The sequence below is a fragment of the Mustela lutreola genome, chromosome 3 (genome assembly GCF_030435805.1).
Source record: "Mustela lutreola isolate mMusLut2 chromosome 3, mMusLut2.pri, whole genome shotgun sequence".
NCBI lineage: Eukaryota > Metazoa > Chordata > Mammalia > Carnivora > Mustelidae > Mustela > Mustela lutreola.
Genome location: NC_081292.1, coordinates 22,478,320 through 22,497,377, shown reverse-complemented (window position 1 = coordinate 22,497,377; position 19,058 = coordinate 22,478,320). Strand labels below are relative to the sequence as shown.

General features: G+C 37.0%; 1 protein-coding gene across 1 annotated transcript in view; it reads right to left on the bottom strand.

The window, feature by feature from the left end:
• EIF3H (eukaryotic translation initiation factor 3 subunit H) overlaps positions 1 to 19,058 on the bottom strand; it is a 98,754-nt gene that overhangs the window by 68,317 nt on the left and 11,379 nt on the right. The window contains exon 2 of the mRNA XM_059165738.1: positions 2,268 to 2,424. Within this exon, the coding sequence (XP_059021721.1) occupies positions 2,268 to 2,424 (157 nt within the window). The remainder of the gene's footprint in view (positions 1 to 2,267; positions 2,425 to 19,058) is intronic.

Sequence of the window (19,058 nt, the reverse complement as noted above, 5' to 3'; positions counted from 1 at the left end):
AATTTTGGAGAGGATATGAAGAAATCAGAACTCCTGCACACTGCTGGTAGGGAATGTAAATTGGTGTAACCTCTCTGAAAAACAGTATGAAGTTCTTCACAAAATTAAATACTTAATTAAAAATTAAGTATGAAGTTCTTCACAAAATTATATAAATTAATTATATATAATTACTATATATAATATATAATTATATATATTATAATATATATATATATATAATTACTATATGATCCAGGAAATCCCATTTCTCTCTCTGTGTGTATGTGTGTGTGTGTGTGTGTGTGTGTGTATAAATATATATATATATATATATCTCCAAGAGAACTGAAAACAGGACCTGGGAGAGGTATCTGCAACATTACTCAAAAGAGCCAAGAGATGGAAATAAACTAAATATTTATCAACAGACAAATGGATAAAGTGGTATATATATACCACTGAATATTATTCAGCCTTAAAGAAAGGATATCCTGTCAAATGCTATAACATGGATGAACCTTGAGAACATTAAGCTAAACTAAGTGAAATAAGCCAGTCTCTAAAAAGACAAATATTGGGCGCCTGGGTGGCTCAGTGGGTTAGGCCGCTGCCTTCGGCTCAGGTCATGATCTCAGGGTCCTGGGATCGAGTCCCGCGTCGGGCTCTCTGCTCAGCAGGGAGCCTGCTTCCCTCTCTCTCTCTCTGCCTGCCTCTCTGCCTACTTGTGATTTCTCTCTGTCAAATAAATTAAAAAATAAATGAAATCTTTTAAAAAAAAAAAAAATAAAAAAAAATAAAAAGACAAATATTGCATGATTTCACTTTTATGAAGTATTTAAGAGTCAAACTTTTAGAAACAGAAAGCAGATGGGACACCTGGCTGGCTTAGTCAGTGGAGTGTGTGATTCTTGATCTCAGGGTCACGGGTTCTGAATTCTATACTTTGGGTATAGAGATTACTTAAATATAAAATCTTTTCAAAAAACAAAAAGGAAGGAAGGAAGGAAGCAAATAAACAGAATGGTGGTAGCCAAAGGCTGGCAAGGGAGAAAAGAGGAGGAATTGGTCAAAGGATGTAGAGTTTGTTTTTTCAAGATGAAAAACTTTTAGAGATCTGTTCCAAAACAACCTGCGTACAGTTAACACTCTATACCTTACACTCAAAAATGGTTTAGGATGATAAATTATACTACTTGTTCTTACTATAATAAAAAAACATTATACAGAAAATGACCCTTCGGTGTTCAGACAAGTGGGAAATTATTTTTAACTAGATTTTTAAAAAAATCTCTCAAGTTATTGACCTTAGCCTTTGGTGTGAACTTTAACTAGTAACGGCCTTTGTTGGCAAAGCAATTATACCTGCAGTGCGCCATACACATGCACACACACACACACACACACAAAGACCTCCTGAAATTCTCAGTGTCTTGTTTCTGAAATCGATAGTTAAACTCATCTTAAAAGTCAAGTCAAAATACTACAGAAGAAAATGAATGCTGGACACATAATGCTGATCCCTACCCTTTACAGTTTAAGTTATTTGAAAGCTGGTTTCATCGTGGTAAAGTTAAGAAAAGCACAGCTCCTATCTAAATTATTAAAATCAGAATCTCAAATTCCACATAAGGCCAAACTAATGAAGTTTTTTTAATATAAATCTTCATTTCAAAGAATTTGCATAAGTTTTTCAAGAAACTCAGTAATCAAGTGAACTAGGCTGGCGTGACTCCCAGTAAGAAATAATCGAAGGTGGGCGCCTGGGTGGCTCAGTGGGTTAAGCCGCTGCCTTCGGCTCAGGTCATGATCTCAGGGTCCTGGGATCGAGTCCCGCATCAGGCTCTCCACTCAGCAGGGAGCCTGCTTCCTCCTCTCTCTCTCTCTGCCTGCCTCTCTGCCTACTTGTAATCTCTGTCTGTCAAATAAATAAATAAAATCTTTAAAAAAAAAAAATAAAAAAAAAAAAAAGAAATAATCGAAGGTTATGGTGAGAACTATATTAAAAACCATTTATGGGGGTGGCGTCCAGGTATTTCAGTCCATTAACCATCCAACTCTTGATTTCAGCATTCTCAGGGTCATGGGATCAAACCCAACACTGGGCTCTGCATCTGGCACAAAGTCTGCTTCAGACTCTCTTACTCCTCCCCACTGTGCCTCTCTGCTCACTCGCATGCATTCTCTCCCACTCCAAAATAAAAATAAATAAAATATCTCAAAGAAATAAATTTAAAATAAAAACCTTTTGTATGCATTGCAAAGACACATGAAAGGAATACCCTTACCTTCATCAAAGTCAGCATCATCTTCTGTGTGTTGTGGGAAAGGAAAGCAGTTGGTAATTTCAAGACGATCTTCTACAACCAAGCCCAAAAGCACTCCTTGAACCACTTCAGTTCCTTGTCCTTCTTCCTGATAATGTTTTATTATTTTTAATACTACCTAAAAGAAAATAACAGAAGTGAGCTTAACAACCATCCTTACAGTTTGCATTTCATTTCAAAGGAAAAAATGAACCATACTATGGGTCTGCAAAAATCATAAAATTATATAACAGAACTAAGTTTCTTATGAATCAATTCCTTTACTCTGATACAAACAATAAAACTCACATAATCTAAATGTATATCTGTAACTTCTGGAGTTTGAAGATATGTCAAAAATGTCCACGTACACCACTCATGACCTTCAGGTCAAGGCTTCCAAAAGGTCTGGCATCCAAGAGCTCCTTCAAACAGTATTACCTCAATCCAAAGTTATTACAGAGGAAGTGCTCCTATTAGTGTCTGTTAACAGCATGATAATTTCCTGACAGAGATAATAAAACCATCAATAACACACAGAGATAAAAAACTCAATTACCTGAAAACCTGAAAGCAGACTGTTCCCTTGACAACTTCTCAATACCTCAACATGGTTCCTGAACAGAGTATCTCATTATTCCAAATAAGCAACAATGGGAACGTTTGGTAACAAAGAAAACAAAACAAAGACTCTAGCACCACCTGATTTTCCTCAACCAAGATACACCACATAACCTCTAATGGAAAACTGGCTCTTACATTACTCTGTCCTTTAACATTTCCATAAAGATAAAGTGGTAACACTCTAAGGCTGGAATACTTTAAAAGTTCACAATACCAATAATCATTAGTTATAACTCCTAGAAAATAAGGTTTTTAATATATTAAGTGCTTTGAATGGCACTTGGCACACAGTATTTAGGAACAGTAGTAGTAACAGTATTTAGTATAAACACATGGCCTGAAGACTAAAGGGCAAGTCCTCAGAAGGAAAAATAAGTCTAACAAAAAAATGCTAATTAGTATTTCTTGATTAGTGTTTTACTTAAAACACATTTTGACAAAAATTAATCACCAATAACCAGTTAACTAAAAGGTTACAATCAGTGAACATTATGTGCTAGGCAACATTCTAATTATTTCATGTGTATCACCCAATCATGTAATTCTCAGAACTATGTTAAAAGAAAGGAATATAATCATTCTACAAGTAAGACAACGAAAGCAGTGGGACACCTGAGTGGCACAGTCAGCTGAGCATCTGCTCTTGGTTTTAGCTCAGGTTGAGATCTCGGGCTCATGGGATCAAGCCCCATATGTGGCTCCATGTTCAGCGAGGAGTCAGCTTTAAGACTGTATCTCTCCTCCCCTTTCCCCCTCCCCTCTCTCACTTTTCTAAAATAAATATTTTTTTAACTTCACTTTCTATTTATTTTTTTATTAACATACAATGTATTATTTGATTCAGGGGTACAAGTCTATGATTCACCAGTCTTAACACAATTCACAGCACTCACCATGGCAGATACCCTCCCCAAATCCATCACCCAGCCACCACACTTCACCCAGCCTCCTCCCCCCCCAGCAACCCTCAGTTTGTTTCCTAAGATTGAGTCTGTTATGGTTTATCTCCCTCTCTGGTATTATCTTGTTTCATTTTTCCCTCCCTTCCCCTATGATGCTCTGTCTTGTTTCCCAAATTCCTCACAGAGAGACCATAAGAAGATTGTCTTCCTCTGACTGACTTTGCTTAACATAATACCCTCTAGTTCCATCCACATCGTTGCAAATGGCAAGATTTCGGGGGTTTTATGGCTGCATAATATTCCTCTGTGTGTGTGTGTGTGTGTGTGTGTGTGTGTGTGTGTGTGTGAGAGAGAGAGAGAGAGAGAGAGAGAAAGACACATCTTTATCCATTCATCTGATCCATTCATCTAATGATGGACATCCGGGAGAGAGAGAGAGAGAGAGACATCTTGATCCATTCATCTGATCCATTCATCTAATGATGGACATCCGGGCTCTTTCTATAGTCTGGCTATTGTGGACATTGCTGCTATAAACACTGGGGTGCATGTGCCCTGGTTCAGATCACTACATTTGCACCTTTACGGCAAATGCCCAGCAATGCAATGGCTGGGTTGTAGGATAGCTCTATTTTCAATTTTCTGAGGAACCTCCATACTGTTTTCCAGAGTGGCTGTACCAGCTTGCATTCCCACCAGCAGTGTAGGAGGGTTCCCCTTTCTCTGCATCCTCGTCAACACCTGGCGCTTCCTGATTGGCAAATTCAGCCATTGTGACTGGTGTGAGGTGGAATCTCACTGTAGTTTTGATTTGTATTTCCCTGATGCTGGGTGATGTTGAGCACTTTTTCATGCATGTGTTGGCCTTTTCAATGTCTTCTTTGCAGAAAGGTCTGTTCATATTTTCTGCCCATTTCTTGATCAGATTATGTGTTCTTTGGATGTTGAGTTTGATAAGTTCTTTACAGATTTTGGATACTAGTCTGATCTAGTATCTGATATGTCATTTGCAAATACCTTCTTCCATTCTGTTTTATTTTGGTTTTCTTGTTTCCTATGCTGTGCAAAAGCTTTTGATCTTCATGAAATCCCAATAGTTCATTTATGCCCTTACTTCCCTTGCCTTGGTGATGTTTCTAGGATGAAGCTGCAGCAACTGGGGTTGAAGAGGTTGCTGCCTGTGTTCTCCTCAAATTTTGATGGACTCCGGTCAAACACTGAAGGTCTTTCATCCATTCTGAGTCTATTTTGTGTGTGTGGTGTAAGAAAATGGTCCAGTTTCATTCTTCTGCATGTGGCTGTCCAATTTTCACAACATAATTTGTTGAAGAGACTATCTTTTTTCCATCGGGACATTCTTTCCTGCTTTGTCAAAGATTAGTTGACCATAGAGCTGAGGGTCCATTTCTGGGCTCTCTATTCTGTTCCATTGATCTTTGCATCTGTCTTTGTGCCAGTACCATTACTGTCTTGATGATTACAGCTTTGCAACAGAGCTTGATGTCTGGATTGTGATCCCGCCAACTCTGGTTTTCTTTTTCAGCATTCCTCTGGGTATTTGGGGTCTTTTCTGGTTCCATATAAATTTTATAATTATTTGTTCCATTTCTTTGCAAAAAGTTGATGGGATTTTGATAGGGATTGCATTAAATGTGTAGATTACCCTAGGCAGCATAGACATTTTCACAATATTTGTTCTTACAATCCAGGAGCATGGAACATTTCTCCATGTGTCTTCACGGGTCTTCCTCAATTTCTTTTCATGAGTATTCTGTAGTTTTCTGAGTATAGATTCTTTGCCTCTTTGGTTTGGTTTATTCCTAGGTATCTTTGGTTTTGAGTGCAACTGTAAATGGAATCAACTCCTTAATTTCTCTTTCTTCTGTCTTCTTGTTGATGTATAGATATGCAACTCATTTCTGTGCATTAATTTTATATCCTGACACTTTACTGAATTCCTGTATTGAGTTCTACCAATTTTCGAGTGGAGTCATTTGGGTTCTCCACATAAAGTATCACATCATCTGCAAAGAGTAAGAGTTTGACTTCTTTGCCAATTAGGGTGACTTTTATTGCTTTTTGTTGTCTGACTGCTGAGGCTAGGACTTCCAGTACTATGTTGTATAACAGTGGCAATAGTGGACATCCCTGCCAAGTTCCTGAACTTAAGCTCTCAGTTTTTCCCCACTGAAAATGATATTTGCTGTGGGTTTTTCATAGATGGTTTTGATGATACTGAGGTATGTACCTTCTATCCCTACACTGTGAAGAGTTTCGATCAAGAAAGGATGCTGTACTTTGTCCAATGCTCTCTCAGCTTTTTTTTTTTTTTTTTAACTAATGTATGACATTGATTTGCCGATGTTGAACCAACCTTGAACCAACCTTGCAGCCCAGGAATAAATCCCACTTGGTCGTGGTGAATAACCCTTTTTATGTACTGTTGGATCCTTTTGGCTAGTGTTTTGGTGACAATTTTTGCATCCATGTTCATCAGGGATATTGCTCAGTAATCTTCCTCAGTCTCTGTCTGGTTTTGGAATCAAGGTAATGCTGGCCTCATAAAATGATTTTGGAAGTTTTCCCTCCATTTCTATTTTTTGGAAACAGTTTCAGGAAAACAGGTGTTAATTCTTCTTTAAATGTTTAGCAGAATTCCCCTGGGAAACCCTCTGGCCCTGCGCTCTTGTTTGTTGGGAGATTTTTGATGACTGCTTCAATTTCCTTACTGGTTATGCATCTGTTCAGGTTTTCTATTTCTTCCTGGTTCAGTTTTGGTAGTTTATATGTCTCCAGGAATGCAACCATTTCTTCCAGATTGTCAAATTTGCTGGCATACAGTTGCTCATGATATGTTCTTATAATTGTTTGTATTTCTTTGGTGTTGGTTGTGATCTCTCCTCTTTCATTCATAGTTTTACTAATTTGGGTCCTTTCTCTTTTCTTTTTGTTAAGTCTGACCAGGAGTTTATCAATCTTCTTAATTCTTTCAAAGAACCAGCTCCTAGGTTCATTGATCTGTTCACTGTTCTTTTGGTTTCTATTTCACTGATTTCTGCTCTGTTCTTTATTTCTCTTCTCCTGCTAGGTTTAAGCTTTATTTGCTATTCTTTCTCCAGCTCCTTTAGGTGTAGGGTTAGGTTGTGTATTTGAGATCTTTCTTGTTTCTTGAGAAAGGCTCATATTGCTATATACTTTCCTCTTAGAACCGCCCTTGCTGCATTGCAAATATTTTGAACAGTTGTGTTGCATTTGTTTCCATAAATTTTTAAATTCTTCTTTAATTTCCTGGTTGACCCATGCATTCTTTAGTAGGATGCTCTTTAGTTTCCATGTATTTGGAGCTCTTTCCAACTTTTCTGTTGGGGTTGAGTTCTAGTTTCAAAGCATTGTTGTCTGAAAATATGCAGGGAATGATCCCAATCTTTTGGTACCACTAAGACCTGATTTGTGACCCAGGATGTGATCTATTCTGGAGAATGTTCCATCTGCACTAGAGAAGAATGTGTATTCTGTTGCTTTGGGATGGAATGTTCTGAATTTATCTGCGATGTCCATTTAGTCCAGTGTGTCATTTAAAGCCTTTATTTCCTTGTTGATCTTTGGCTTAGATAATCTGTCCATTTCAGTGGTAGGGGTGTTAAAGTCCCCTACCATTTTTGTATATTTGTGGCTGCCTTACTTTGATTTTGTTACTAACTGATTTATATAATTGGCTACTCCCATGTTAGGAGACAGATATTTAAGACTGTTAGATCTTGTTGGACATACCCTTTAAGTATGATACAGTGTCCTTCTTCATCTCTTATTAAAGTCTTTGGCTTAAAATCTAATTTATCTCATATAAGGATTGCCACCCCAGCTTTCTTCTGATGTCCATTAGCATGGTAAGTCGTTTTCCACCCCCTCACTTTGAATCTAGAGGTGTCTCCGGGTCAAATGAGTCTCTTAAAGACATTAAGACTTGTGAGTTTTCAGGGTGCTGGGTGGCTCAGTAGGTTAAAGCCTCTTCCTTTGGTTCATGTCATGATCCCAGGGTCCTGCATCGGGCTAACGGCTCACCAGGGAGCCTGCTTCCCTTCCTCTCTCTCTGCCTGCCTCTCTGCCTACTTGTGATCTCTGTCTGTCAAATAAAGAAAGAAAGAAAGAAAGACAGACTTGTGAGTTTTACTACTAGATGATGGGGTATTGACCTATTTTTATTGACTGGGCAGGGGTGGGAGGGGTTCTCTGTGCCTCCTGGATTTTTATGCCTGTGTCCTTCCCCAAATTAGGGAAGTTCTCTGCTGTAATTTGCTCCAATATATCTGCTTGAACTTCTGATATTTCTGGTGATAAACTACATTATGATACTAGGTATCTTCAGGTCAGTAAATACTGTATGATTCCATTCATATGCAATTCTAGAAAATAAAAGAAATCAGACTAGTGGTTGCCTAGGGTCAAGAGTAGACGGGAACAAGGAAACTTTCATGGATGGTGGAATTTTTCTGTATCTTAACATGGTGGTGGTTACACCTGCAAAAATACAATGCTTTGTTTTAGTGTCCCGCCTGATACATTCTCTTTTTTTAAATTTCTTTCCTTTTTCAACCAACTTCTTATCAATTCTTTTTATAAAATCTTTTTTGATTTTCATCTTTATAAACAAATCTTTAAAAACAAAACAAAAGCAGAGAGAAAGTAAACAGCTAAAGGTCACACAATCAGGAAGTGGAAGAGCCAAGATTTAAACCAAGTCAAGTTCTAAAGCTGTGTGAATATTTTAACTTTAATAACATGGAAAACGATTTTCACGTTAATAATTCAATAAATAATTAAAAAGTTAGTTGCAGACTTCGTGATAAACAGACCCCAAGAAGATTTCAAACAAGTAAGATCCAGAAGGACAGCACGGAGTTAGCAGGGAAAAGACCTTCATGTGGAAGAAAACCAACCAATTAAGACCTTCAGCACTGTGAAATGTATGAAGTGCACCATATTATACATCCTTATATAAAAGACCTTTCCACTTTTGAAAGGCACAAAATTAAGAGTCATGCGGCTTTGGGTAAGAGTTCCAGCTCCAACATTTTTTTACTAGCTGTGTCGCTAGGGAAGCTATTTGTTCTTCCTAAGTCTTTGATTTCTAATTTGCATCATGGAGTTATTCCAAAGCAATACCAACACTATCAGATATGAGACAATGTATGTTAAATACTTCACATAGGGTCTGACATGCAATAATGTTCAATAAAATATTATTGATTATAAAAAGCAGAACTATTTAACTTCTATTCAGCTTATCTCTCTGCAAAGTGCAATTACTGCATATTTAAAAAAGAAACATGAGTGACTTAGAAGGGATAAAAAGAACTAATTAAAAGTCGTTACAAACACACCTACCAGCTTGTCTAAGTTGCCTAGGTTCCGAGACACTTAACCCTTTAATGAAATCACTGAGTCATGTTGAAGTCAAAGTAAATGAGATCCTAAAAGACAGAGGAGCTTAATGTAGACCTTCAGACAAACTCTAGAACTAATTTCTAAACAGCAGGTGCTTATGTGTGCAAAAAGAAGTGTTGATGACTAAGACCCAGCAGTTTCACAAAGAAGCCAGGCCAAAATAACCTCATTTCCTTTTACAAAGAAAACTGAATTTTAAATAAATTATTATATTTAAAAATGAGTTATTACAGTAAGTAACTTCTAATGAAATGCAGTTTTAACTCTAAAAAAAAAAAAAAAAAAAAAAATTGTAAAGAGCTGGGGGTAGGAGTGCAATGTAACCAAAAAGCCCGGCAGCTTGACCCGTCTGGCCAAAGAATCAATGCAACTTCATACAGCATCAACAGAAGCACCATGCTCCAAGTCAGAGAAATTATTGTCTCACTCTTTTCAGCATCACTGACCTGTTCTTTTCAGTTCTCTGGGAATGACCAGAGAGAAAATTTACAGGAACAGTATCCAACTAAGAGATGGGAGAATAATGGTGATTTAACCATCTGCTAGAAACAATCAACATAAGTAAGTATACAAAAAAAGGGATAGTGCTAAGAGAGAAAGCTTAAAACCCTGTGATGACAACTAGTTCAATGAATTCAAAGCTCTCTCTAGAGTAAAGACCACCAGGAAGCACACTTTCTAAAAAGTGAGGCACTAGAGGATGTGCCTTACTTTGAAAGGCAAACTAAGGACTCCAGGTGTAGTCTCAGGAAAGAAGGCTTAAATTTTGTGGATAAATTCTCTCTAGCATTTAAGGCTGCCCCAAATAAAAAGACTTTAGTGATCACTAAAATAATTTTCCAACATTTACAATCTTGCCATTATAATATAGTCTGATAAAGCATCCAAAAATATGAAAAAAAATTATCAAAACCAAGCTAACTCATTCTTCAGTTTGATATTTTACGACCTTATTTCCTACATACATACTAAAATCTCAATTCTTTTGCCCAAAAAGTAAAGTAATGGGCTTGCAATTCAAACTTTAAAGATGTCAAAAGAAAATTCCCGATCAGAAGTAACAAATTCACATGCAAGTTTTTGCTATCTTACAGAAATAACTAAGAATTTATAAATAAAAACATTCCACGGATGTTTTATATTTACAAGACAAAAATCCGTGTTCTGCTCACGGTCTCCTCTCTTAAACATTCTCCTAGAAAGGAAGAGATGTGTTATTCATATCTCCAATACCCAACACAGGTTCTGGCACTTAAAAGACACTCAGAATCTATTTGTCGAAGGAGTAAACATTAAACATTTATGGATCACTTACATCAAGCACTCCACAGTGCCTTACATGCAAGACTCGTTCAATCCCACAAATACATTAAATGAGAAATAGTATTTCCTCATTTATTTGCCAGATGAGGAAACAATCTGACACAAAATTATTAAATGAGGGAGGTGAGATACGGCTTTGGACTTCAAGGTACTTGTAATTACTTCAAAATAACTGAGTAACTTTGTAATAACATGGCTGAAACAGAAAGAATGCAAGGGCAACGGCTCTGGAAGAAGCAGCTGTAGCTAGGCTACAGAAGCAAGGTTTCATGCATAAAGTAGAAAAGTTCAGTGTAAGGTTACAGGGTCAGGAAGCAAAAGACACTAAAGGGATGGTGCTAGAGGTCAAAATTTTTGTGCCCTGAATCATCAGAATCAAGTAGCATCAACAGGAAACTGCCCCTAGTTGCTACAATGCAATACAGATTCTAGTCTTGACAAGCACTATTCGCACAGGCCACAAGATGGGAATGTTCCACCACAAAAGTCCTGTTTCAGTCAAGCTCATCCCCTTTCATTTTCTCTCCCTCCAACCATATGCCTCTGTCCCTAAAACAGTGCTGATATATTTTTAATCAATCCTGTTTATTTACATCATGCTTCCTCTTCCTTTTAAAAAGACATATATATATGGGGACACCTGGGTGGCTCAGTTGGTTAAGCGGCTGCCTTCTGCTCAGGTCATGATCCCAGTGTCCTGGGATGGAGTCCCACATGGGGGGAGTGTACTTGCTCAGCAGGGAGCCTGCTTCTTCCTCTGCCTCTGCCTGCCACTCTGTCTGCCTGTGCATACTCTTTCTGACAAATAAATAAATAAAATCTTAAAAAAAAAAAAAAAAGACATACATGAAGCTCAATAGTCTCCAAAACAAAAACATACTCCTGTATTTTGTTTATAAGTGTCACAAGTGATTCCACATGCTCAAGAGCTCTACATTACTTGTTCTCAGCTTATCAAAATGGCCTGCAGAGCTTTTATATATATTTTTAAAGATTTTATTTATTTATTTGACAGACAGAGATCACAAGTAGGCAGAGAGGCAGGCAGAGAGAGAGAGAGGAGGAAGCAGGCTCCCTGCTGAGCAGAGAGCCTGGACCCTGAGATCATGACCTGAGCTGAAGGCGGAGGCTTTAACCCTCTGAGCGCTTTAACCCTCAGGCGCCCCCTGCAGAGCTTTTTTAAATAAAAAAAAGAGAGGTCTTCAACCTGGCTACATATTAGAGCCATCAGTGTTTAAAAAAAACAAAAGGAAAAAACAAACAAAAAATACAAAATCTAATCGCCTAAATCCAACCTCTAAAATTCAGAGTTAATTTATCTGGGCTATGAATCCTATATTGGTGTTGGTGGGCATTTTATTTCTTTTCATTTTCGTTTTCGATTCTCCAGGTGATTCTAACATCCTACTTCATTTTAACTTCTAATAAGTAAGTATGGACCACCCTTATTTTTTCTGTTTTAACTCCCCAGAGGATTACAGTGCACATAGCTGGTTAAAATTAAGTTTCCTTTCCTCTGTTTTAAGACTCCCTGTGTTGATGAAAAGTGAGTACACTGAGAAACACAGACCCAAAAAGTGAACATTTTATTTAGCATAAATATCACCCTCTAGTAAGAGAACTCAAACCCTACTGGGAAGAATCTCTAGAGCATAGAGGTGAGAGGGAAAGTGATGCCAGCAATCCATCTGAGAAGCATCATGTCCTTTAAGACAGGCTTCATAGCTTGACCCCATATTTAAGACTGCTTATAACCAATGACCAGGTTTGTTTATCCTGTAAATTCATGGGTAAATCATGATTTTCCTACATATTATGCCTAAAGGAGGGAAACAAACTGGCCAGTAGAATCCTAAATTACCAAATTCTTCCAAACAATGCCCCCCGAACCTTGTCATACTCGGGGTCTGAGTGGTTATTAACATAGTTGATTTGCCCTGCACAGTCAGTACTGGTCTCTGAATACATCAACTTTCTCTAAAACAGTCTCCCAGCTTTCTGAGATTTGCACACTCTCAAGTTGGGTGGATCTTAGTAAAGAATAGTAAACATATGTCCGGTCTGCTGAATTACCCTAGGGGAACCACTTTTTCTACTACTGTTTATTATTCAGTGCAATTTGAAAGAGCAAAGCAGACCATTTTATAATCTCTAATGAGCACAATGCTATTTTTTAAAAGTGACTTTTTACAAAATGAAAACCTAACCCTGACTAAAAGGCTAAACACAACACGGTATTTTAACTTCGAAGACACAAAGTACTCTCAGTACTACAGGACTATTGAATAACAATCTAAAATACCAAATAAATTCATTATACCAGAAGTCAACAAACCTAAAATTTCAGTTAATAAACTGGATGAATAAAATGTTCCATCCCCCTTAAAATGGAACATTTAGCAGAATCTCTAAGACCTCTCTATCAAAAACCTATCAAAAACTTTCAACTCCATACAAGGGAACAATTTAAATTTGACCAAAACAAAGATTATGCATTCTGATGAATCAGAGTAATTTTCTACTAAATATGATGCCCGCCAAGACCAGTTACTACAGAAAGATTTGAAAGCTGTGCACAGAATTACCAAAAGTCTGTTATTTTTGGCTTCCTTCATTCACTCATTAATTCATTCACTTAGGTATGTTTTGAGTGACTTCTACAGGCCAATTACTTCTGACAGGCCTACTGGGAAAATGAAAACTAAAACACAAAGGTCTTTACTTTCATGAGGTTTATATTTTAAAATATGAAGTCTCAAAAGTTTTTGATCCTGAGACTCTTTTAACAATCTTAAAAATTACTAAGGATGCCCCCAAATTATTATATTGATATTTACATATTAGAAATTCAAATTGAAAAATGTTCAAAATATTTATTCACTTAAAAACAATAACAAATATATTACATGCTATCATAAATTAGTTATGAAAAATTATTTTTCAAAATAAAAATCAGGATACAAAAAATGACACTGTTTCACATTTTTAAAAAACATTTACATTTTCAGGGCCCCTGGGTGGCTCAGCTGGTTAAGCACTCTTCAGCTCAGGTCATGATCCCAGAATCCTGGGATCGAGTCCCACACTGGGCTCCCAGCTCCATGGGGTGTCTGTTTCTCCTTCTGACCTTCTCCCCTCTCATGTTTTCTCTCTCCCTCAAATAAATAAATAAAATCTTAAAATAAAAAAATTTAAATCTTTTTTTCTTTAAAAAAAAAAAAAAAAATTTAAATCTTAAAATAATAAAATAAAATTGGGGCACCTGGGTGGCTCAGAGGGTTGAGCCTCTGCCTTCAGCTCAGGTCATGATCTCAGAGTCCTGGGGCTGAGCCCTGCATTGGGTTTCTCTGCTCAGCGGGGAGCCTGCTTCTCTCTCTCTCTTCCTGCTTCTCTACCTACTTGTGACCTCCATCGAACAAATAAATAAAATCTTAAAAAAATAAAATAAAATTAGGCATAGGGTGACTTTTAAAAAAATTTACATTTTCAGAAAAATTTTAATCCGGATAGAAGAATAACATTGTGGAGCGCCTGGGTGGCCCCAGCAGTTAAGCATCTGCCTTTGGCTCAGGTCATGATCCCAGGTTCCTGCTCAGCAGGGAGTCTGCTTCTCCCTCTCCCTCTGTGTTCAAACACACTCACACACATGGGCTCTTTCTCTAATAAATAAATATTTGAAAAAAAAAAAATGACACTTTCACATTTTTCGTGACTCCTATTAATATCTAGTTTAATAAAAGGCAACTGGATTCTATTTGCTTCTACATTCAATCTTTTAATATCACACAGCATGTAGCATCTAGAAACCTCCATTAAACACTCATAAAGAATGAGAGTAAAAATGACAAATAGGGATGCCTCGGTGGCTCGGTTGGTTGGACGATTGCCTTCGGCTCAGGTCTTGATCCTGGAGTCCCGGGATCGAGTCCCGCATCGGGCTCCCAGCTCCACTGGGAGTCTGCTTCTCTCTCTGACCTTCTCCTCGCTCATGCTCTCTCTCACTGTCTCTCTCTCTCAAATAAATAAATAAAATCTTAAAAAAAAAATGACAAATAATGTTAAATCTTACTATGAAAATAGTTTTGACCTCAGAGACCCTCTAAAAAAGTGCTGGGGATTCTCCCCCTTTATGAACCACTATTCCAGAATGATAGTTAAAAAAGTGAATGAGGGGCGCCTGGGTGGCTCAGTGGGTTAAGCCGCTGCCTTCGGCTCAGGTCATGATCTCAGGGTCCTGGGATCGAGTCCCGCATCGGGCTCTCTGCTCAGCAGGGAGCCTGCTTCCTCCTCTCTCTCTCTCTGCCTGCCTCTCTGCCTACTTGTAATCTCTGTCAAATAAATAAATAAATCTTTAAAAAAAAAAATAAATAAATAAAAAAATAAAAAATAAAAAAAAAAATAAAAAAGTGAATGAAAATTATAGATAGTGAAGCACACTCTGAAGAAAATAAACAGGGAGGTAACCTTAACTGGCACGACCCAAGAAAGGTCCCTCTCTGAGATGACACCTGAGCAGATGAGTGAAGATCAAGCAGTCAGCTTGGGCGAAGAGAATACCTGCCAGCTATGGATTTCCAATTAAAATGCTAATATTTACTTTTCATGAAGTACACAAGTCATACATGAGCAGAACTAAAAGGCCTAGAGATGTATTAACACTAGGATGGGAGGGGCACTGGACTTTCACGTTTTTACCAAAAGCGCTGGCATATAAATAATAAATCCAATCTATTCACAGAAATAGCTATGTCTTAAGATACCATTACATTAATTGAAGGTGAGCAATTTCATATAATTTTTGTTGGTGATTTATAAAATACAATGTATCAACAAAATCCTTTCAGGAAATAGTACAATGACTTTTAATCAGAAATGTTTTTAATACCAGTGTCAGAACCAATCTTTACCTGGTAAAATAAAGTCTATGAAGATACCAGACAAAATTCCTCTATTAAAACAACTCTAATAAGGTTCAGGGCTAAAAAGTAAACTATTTAAGAAATATATCTGGAATTTTGGGGCCAGCCTTGAAATATGCCAACTTGAAGTACCTGAATCCCCTCTTCTCTGGCAGACATACGGAAATGCTGAATACACTGCATTTCTAAAAAGTTTAAATAACTGATCAAGACAAGTAAACCAGGGGCGCCTGCATGGCTCAGTGGGTTAACCTCTGCCTTCGGCTCAGGTCATGATCCCAAGGTCCTGGAATTGAGCCCCACATCGGGCTCTCTGCTCAGCAGGGAGACTGCTTCCTCCTCTCTCTCTCTCTGCCTGTCTCTCTGGCTACTTGTGATCTCTGTCAAATAAATAAACAAAAATTATAAAAAAAAAAAAAAAAAAGACAAGGAAACCAACAACCAGAGTATTAACCTTGAGTGTTAACACGGCATTACCCACAAGTACAACAGACCTAGATATAAAACCCAAGAGCTAAGCGCTGGATTGCAATCCATTCTCCGTCCTGAATCAAAAGATGGTCTCCTGAATTTCTGAGTCAGGAAAGGGGAACCTGACACCTTTCCAAAAACTTAGAATCTCATGAAAAGTGTTGGTGGAAAGGTAGAAAACAGTAATTGCAGCATCTTTTGGTTAAATACAAACTTACTACATGACCCAAGTTCCTACTCCTAGGAATTCAGCAGGAGAAATGAAAATACACCCACACAAATGTATGTCCACCATTGCTCAGAACAGCATTATTCAGAGCAGCTAAAAACTGAAAGCAACCCAAAGGCCACCAAACATAAATAAACAAATTGTAGTATGTCCATTCTATCTACTATTTATTACTCAGCAATAAAAAGGAACAAAATACCAGTACAACAGAGAGGAATTTCAAAAACATTAATACTAACAAAAAGAAATCAAACAAAATGCTATATGCTATCTGGTTTCACTTATATGGAATTTTAGAAAAGGAAAAACAAAACTCCTAAGTCGCTGCCTGGGGTCAAGGTAAGGAGGATGATTCTGACTGCAGATCAGCACACTCTACAAGGTGAAGCAACTATTTTACACTTTGATGTGGCGGCAACTGTACAGTTGTTTACAACTACAAAAGATCATCATACGATGCATTTAAAATAGGTGGATTTTCTTCTGTATAAATAATACCTTAATTTTAAAAACCTATACTCATTTTTGAAAAGCAGCAGAAACAATTCATATATATAAACCCACAACCAATTTTTCTCAATTCAGAGTTCAAAGATCTCCTAAAATGCTTATAAGGAACTAGGTAAAAACCCACTGCTATATCCCTGTATTATGTATAACATATGTATTATATAACTATATATAAACTCAAATTTATAATAACTCACATTTTTAATAAGACTAGGCAATCAAGAATAAATTAAACTGTACTGTTTTAGGAGCCAAAAGAGTATAAGATTTAGGGCGCCTGGGTGGCTCAGTGGGTTAAGCCGCTGCCTTCGGCTCAGGTCATGATCTCAGAGTCCTGGGATCGAGTCCCGCATCGGGCTCTCTGCTCAGCGGAGAGCCTGCTTCCCTCTCTCTCTCTGCCTGCCTCTCCATCTACTTGTGATTTCTCTCTGTCAAATAAATAAATAAAATCTTTAAAAAAAAAAAAAAAAAAAAAAAAAAAGAGTATAAGATTTAGAATTTTGCCATTATTTTAAAATATTCTGGAATTTCACGGGACTAACTAGGTATTTTACTGATAATTTCTATATAATTAAAGGCATTTTCCTGGAAGAAAGGTCTGTGGCATTTGTCAGAGTCCCAAAGAGCCGCAACACACAAAGGGTTACAGTTTTAAAACTTAATAGTAATAAAAATTTATTACATACATGCAGTTATGCTTTTATGTCTGCACGAACAAGAATGGTATGGAAGGACATATCTATTACAAATCTTTGTTATTATTTAGTTATAATAAGCATGTGCTTGTTTTCAATTCAAAAAATATCAAAAGTTAAGAAAAAGTCAAAAGATTTTAAAACCCAGCAATTACAACAACTTACCACATCGAGTTTCGCCAAAAAAAAAAAAAAAAAAAAAAACACCCACTAATTTCTTTTTGACAACATCAGTGAGTTGACAAAATGATGAGGACGTATCTTGACTTTAGCATGTTCTTTTAGGTATGTTAAAAGGGGGGGGGTGAATAAATAGCTTTGAAAGGAGGAGAAAATGAAACAATACAACTATAAGCCTGAGCACCTGCTGACTTTAAATTCTAACCTCTTGTTGATATGGTTACTCTTCACCTCTATTCACAGATATCACTGCATTCATATACACAAAAGACTAGACAATATTCATATGTACACACCGCCAAGGTCAAAGAGGTAACTTCTGGATATACAGACTGGTTTTCAACAAGCAGAGAGATCTGTTTAAGAGAAGCCTAACATAAGCCAATTATAAATGAGCAAAAACATCAATTCAAACTTTGAGCAAACTAACAGCAATAAATCTTCACCAAGAAAAGCAGCAGGTTTCCTACTGTCCCTGTAGTAGACATAAAAAGGATCTGTTGAAAGAAATCCCAGTTAAAATTAGGGACATACGTAGTTTTAAACTATTGGAAATACACCACCATTTTTAACCTTCTTATATAAAGCCAAATTTGTAGGGGATGTTCAGAGGTTGCAACCAGTGCTGTGCACCAAGAGGAAGAAAACACTAAATCCACTTATTCATCTTTTTTAAACAGCTCATAGATAAAAAGAAATATTGAAAGTATTTAAATGTTTTACTACTAAAGCCAATAATAAAAAGGTAAATCTAGTGGTACTTAATAATCACAGTAGTATTTTATATACGGTTCTATTAAATATTATTAGACTCTGGTTACAGGAAGACGCCATTAGCTAAAACAGGTATGCAAATAGTTTGTAACAGGGCTTCTCGGACTATCCGCGGTGAAGAACTCATTTTCTTCCAGTCCCTCACAGACCAGTATTACAGTAAAAAAATAACTTACAAGAAAAGTGACTTTTTTAAAAAAGAGAAAATACAAGCTTTGGGATCACGCTCTTGGCTATCACAGCAATATCATACTGCTATAAAAGTGTCTAAACACTCAGTCACAATCCTGTGCTTATCTCATACAGACAATGAACAGTTCACAAACCTTATCCATACTTAGGTAGCACTAGTTTACAGAAGCTGTAACATTAAGCAGGTAGACCATTCTTTCCTAAGTCCAAAAGTTGAACATTCATATTTTATAATCAAACACTTCTTAATTTACATTACTGATATGAATTCTTTCAAAATATGACAATATTTCAATAGATGTGAACTCCAAACTGTGTGGCTACAGTTCCTCTACCACCCTATGTTGCTTCTACAGGAGGACAGGCATACACCACAGAGGGGGTCAAACCGCTATTCTCTTAGCTCTGATTCCAATCTGAACATTCTATTTTTAAGAGAGGTAAAAAACTTATTTCAGCAACAGGACACTACTTTGTTTTTTTAAAGATTTTATTTATTTATTTGACAG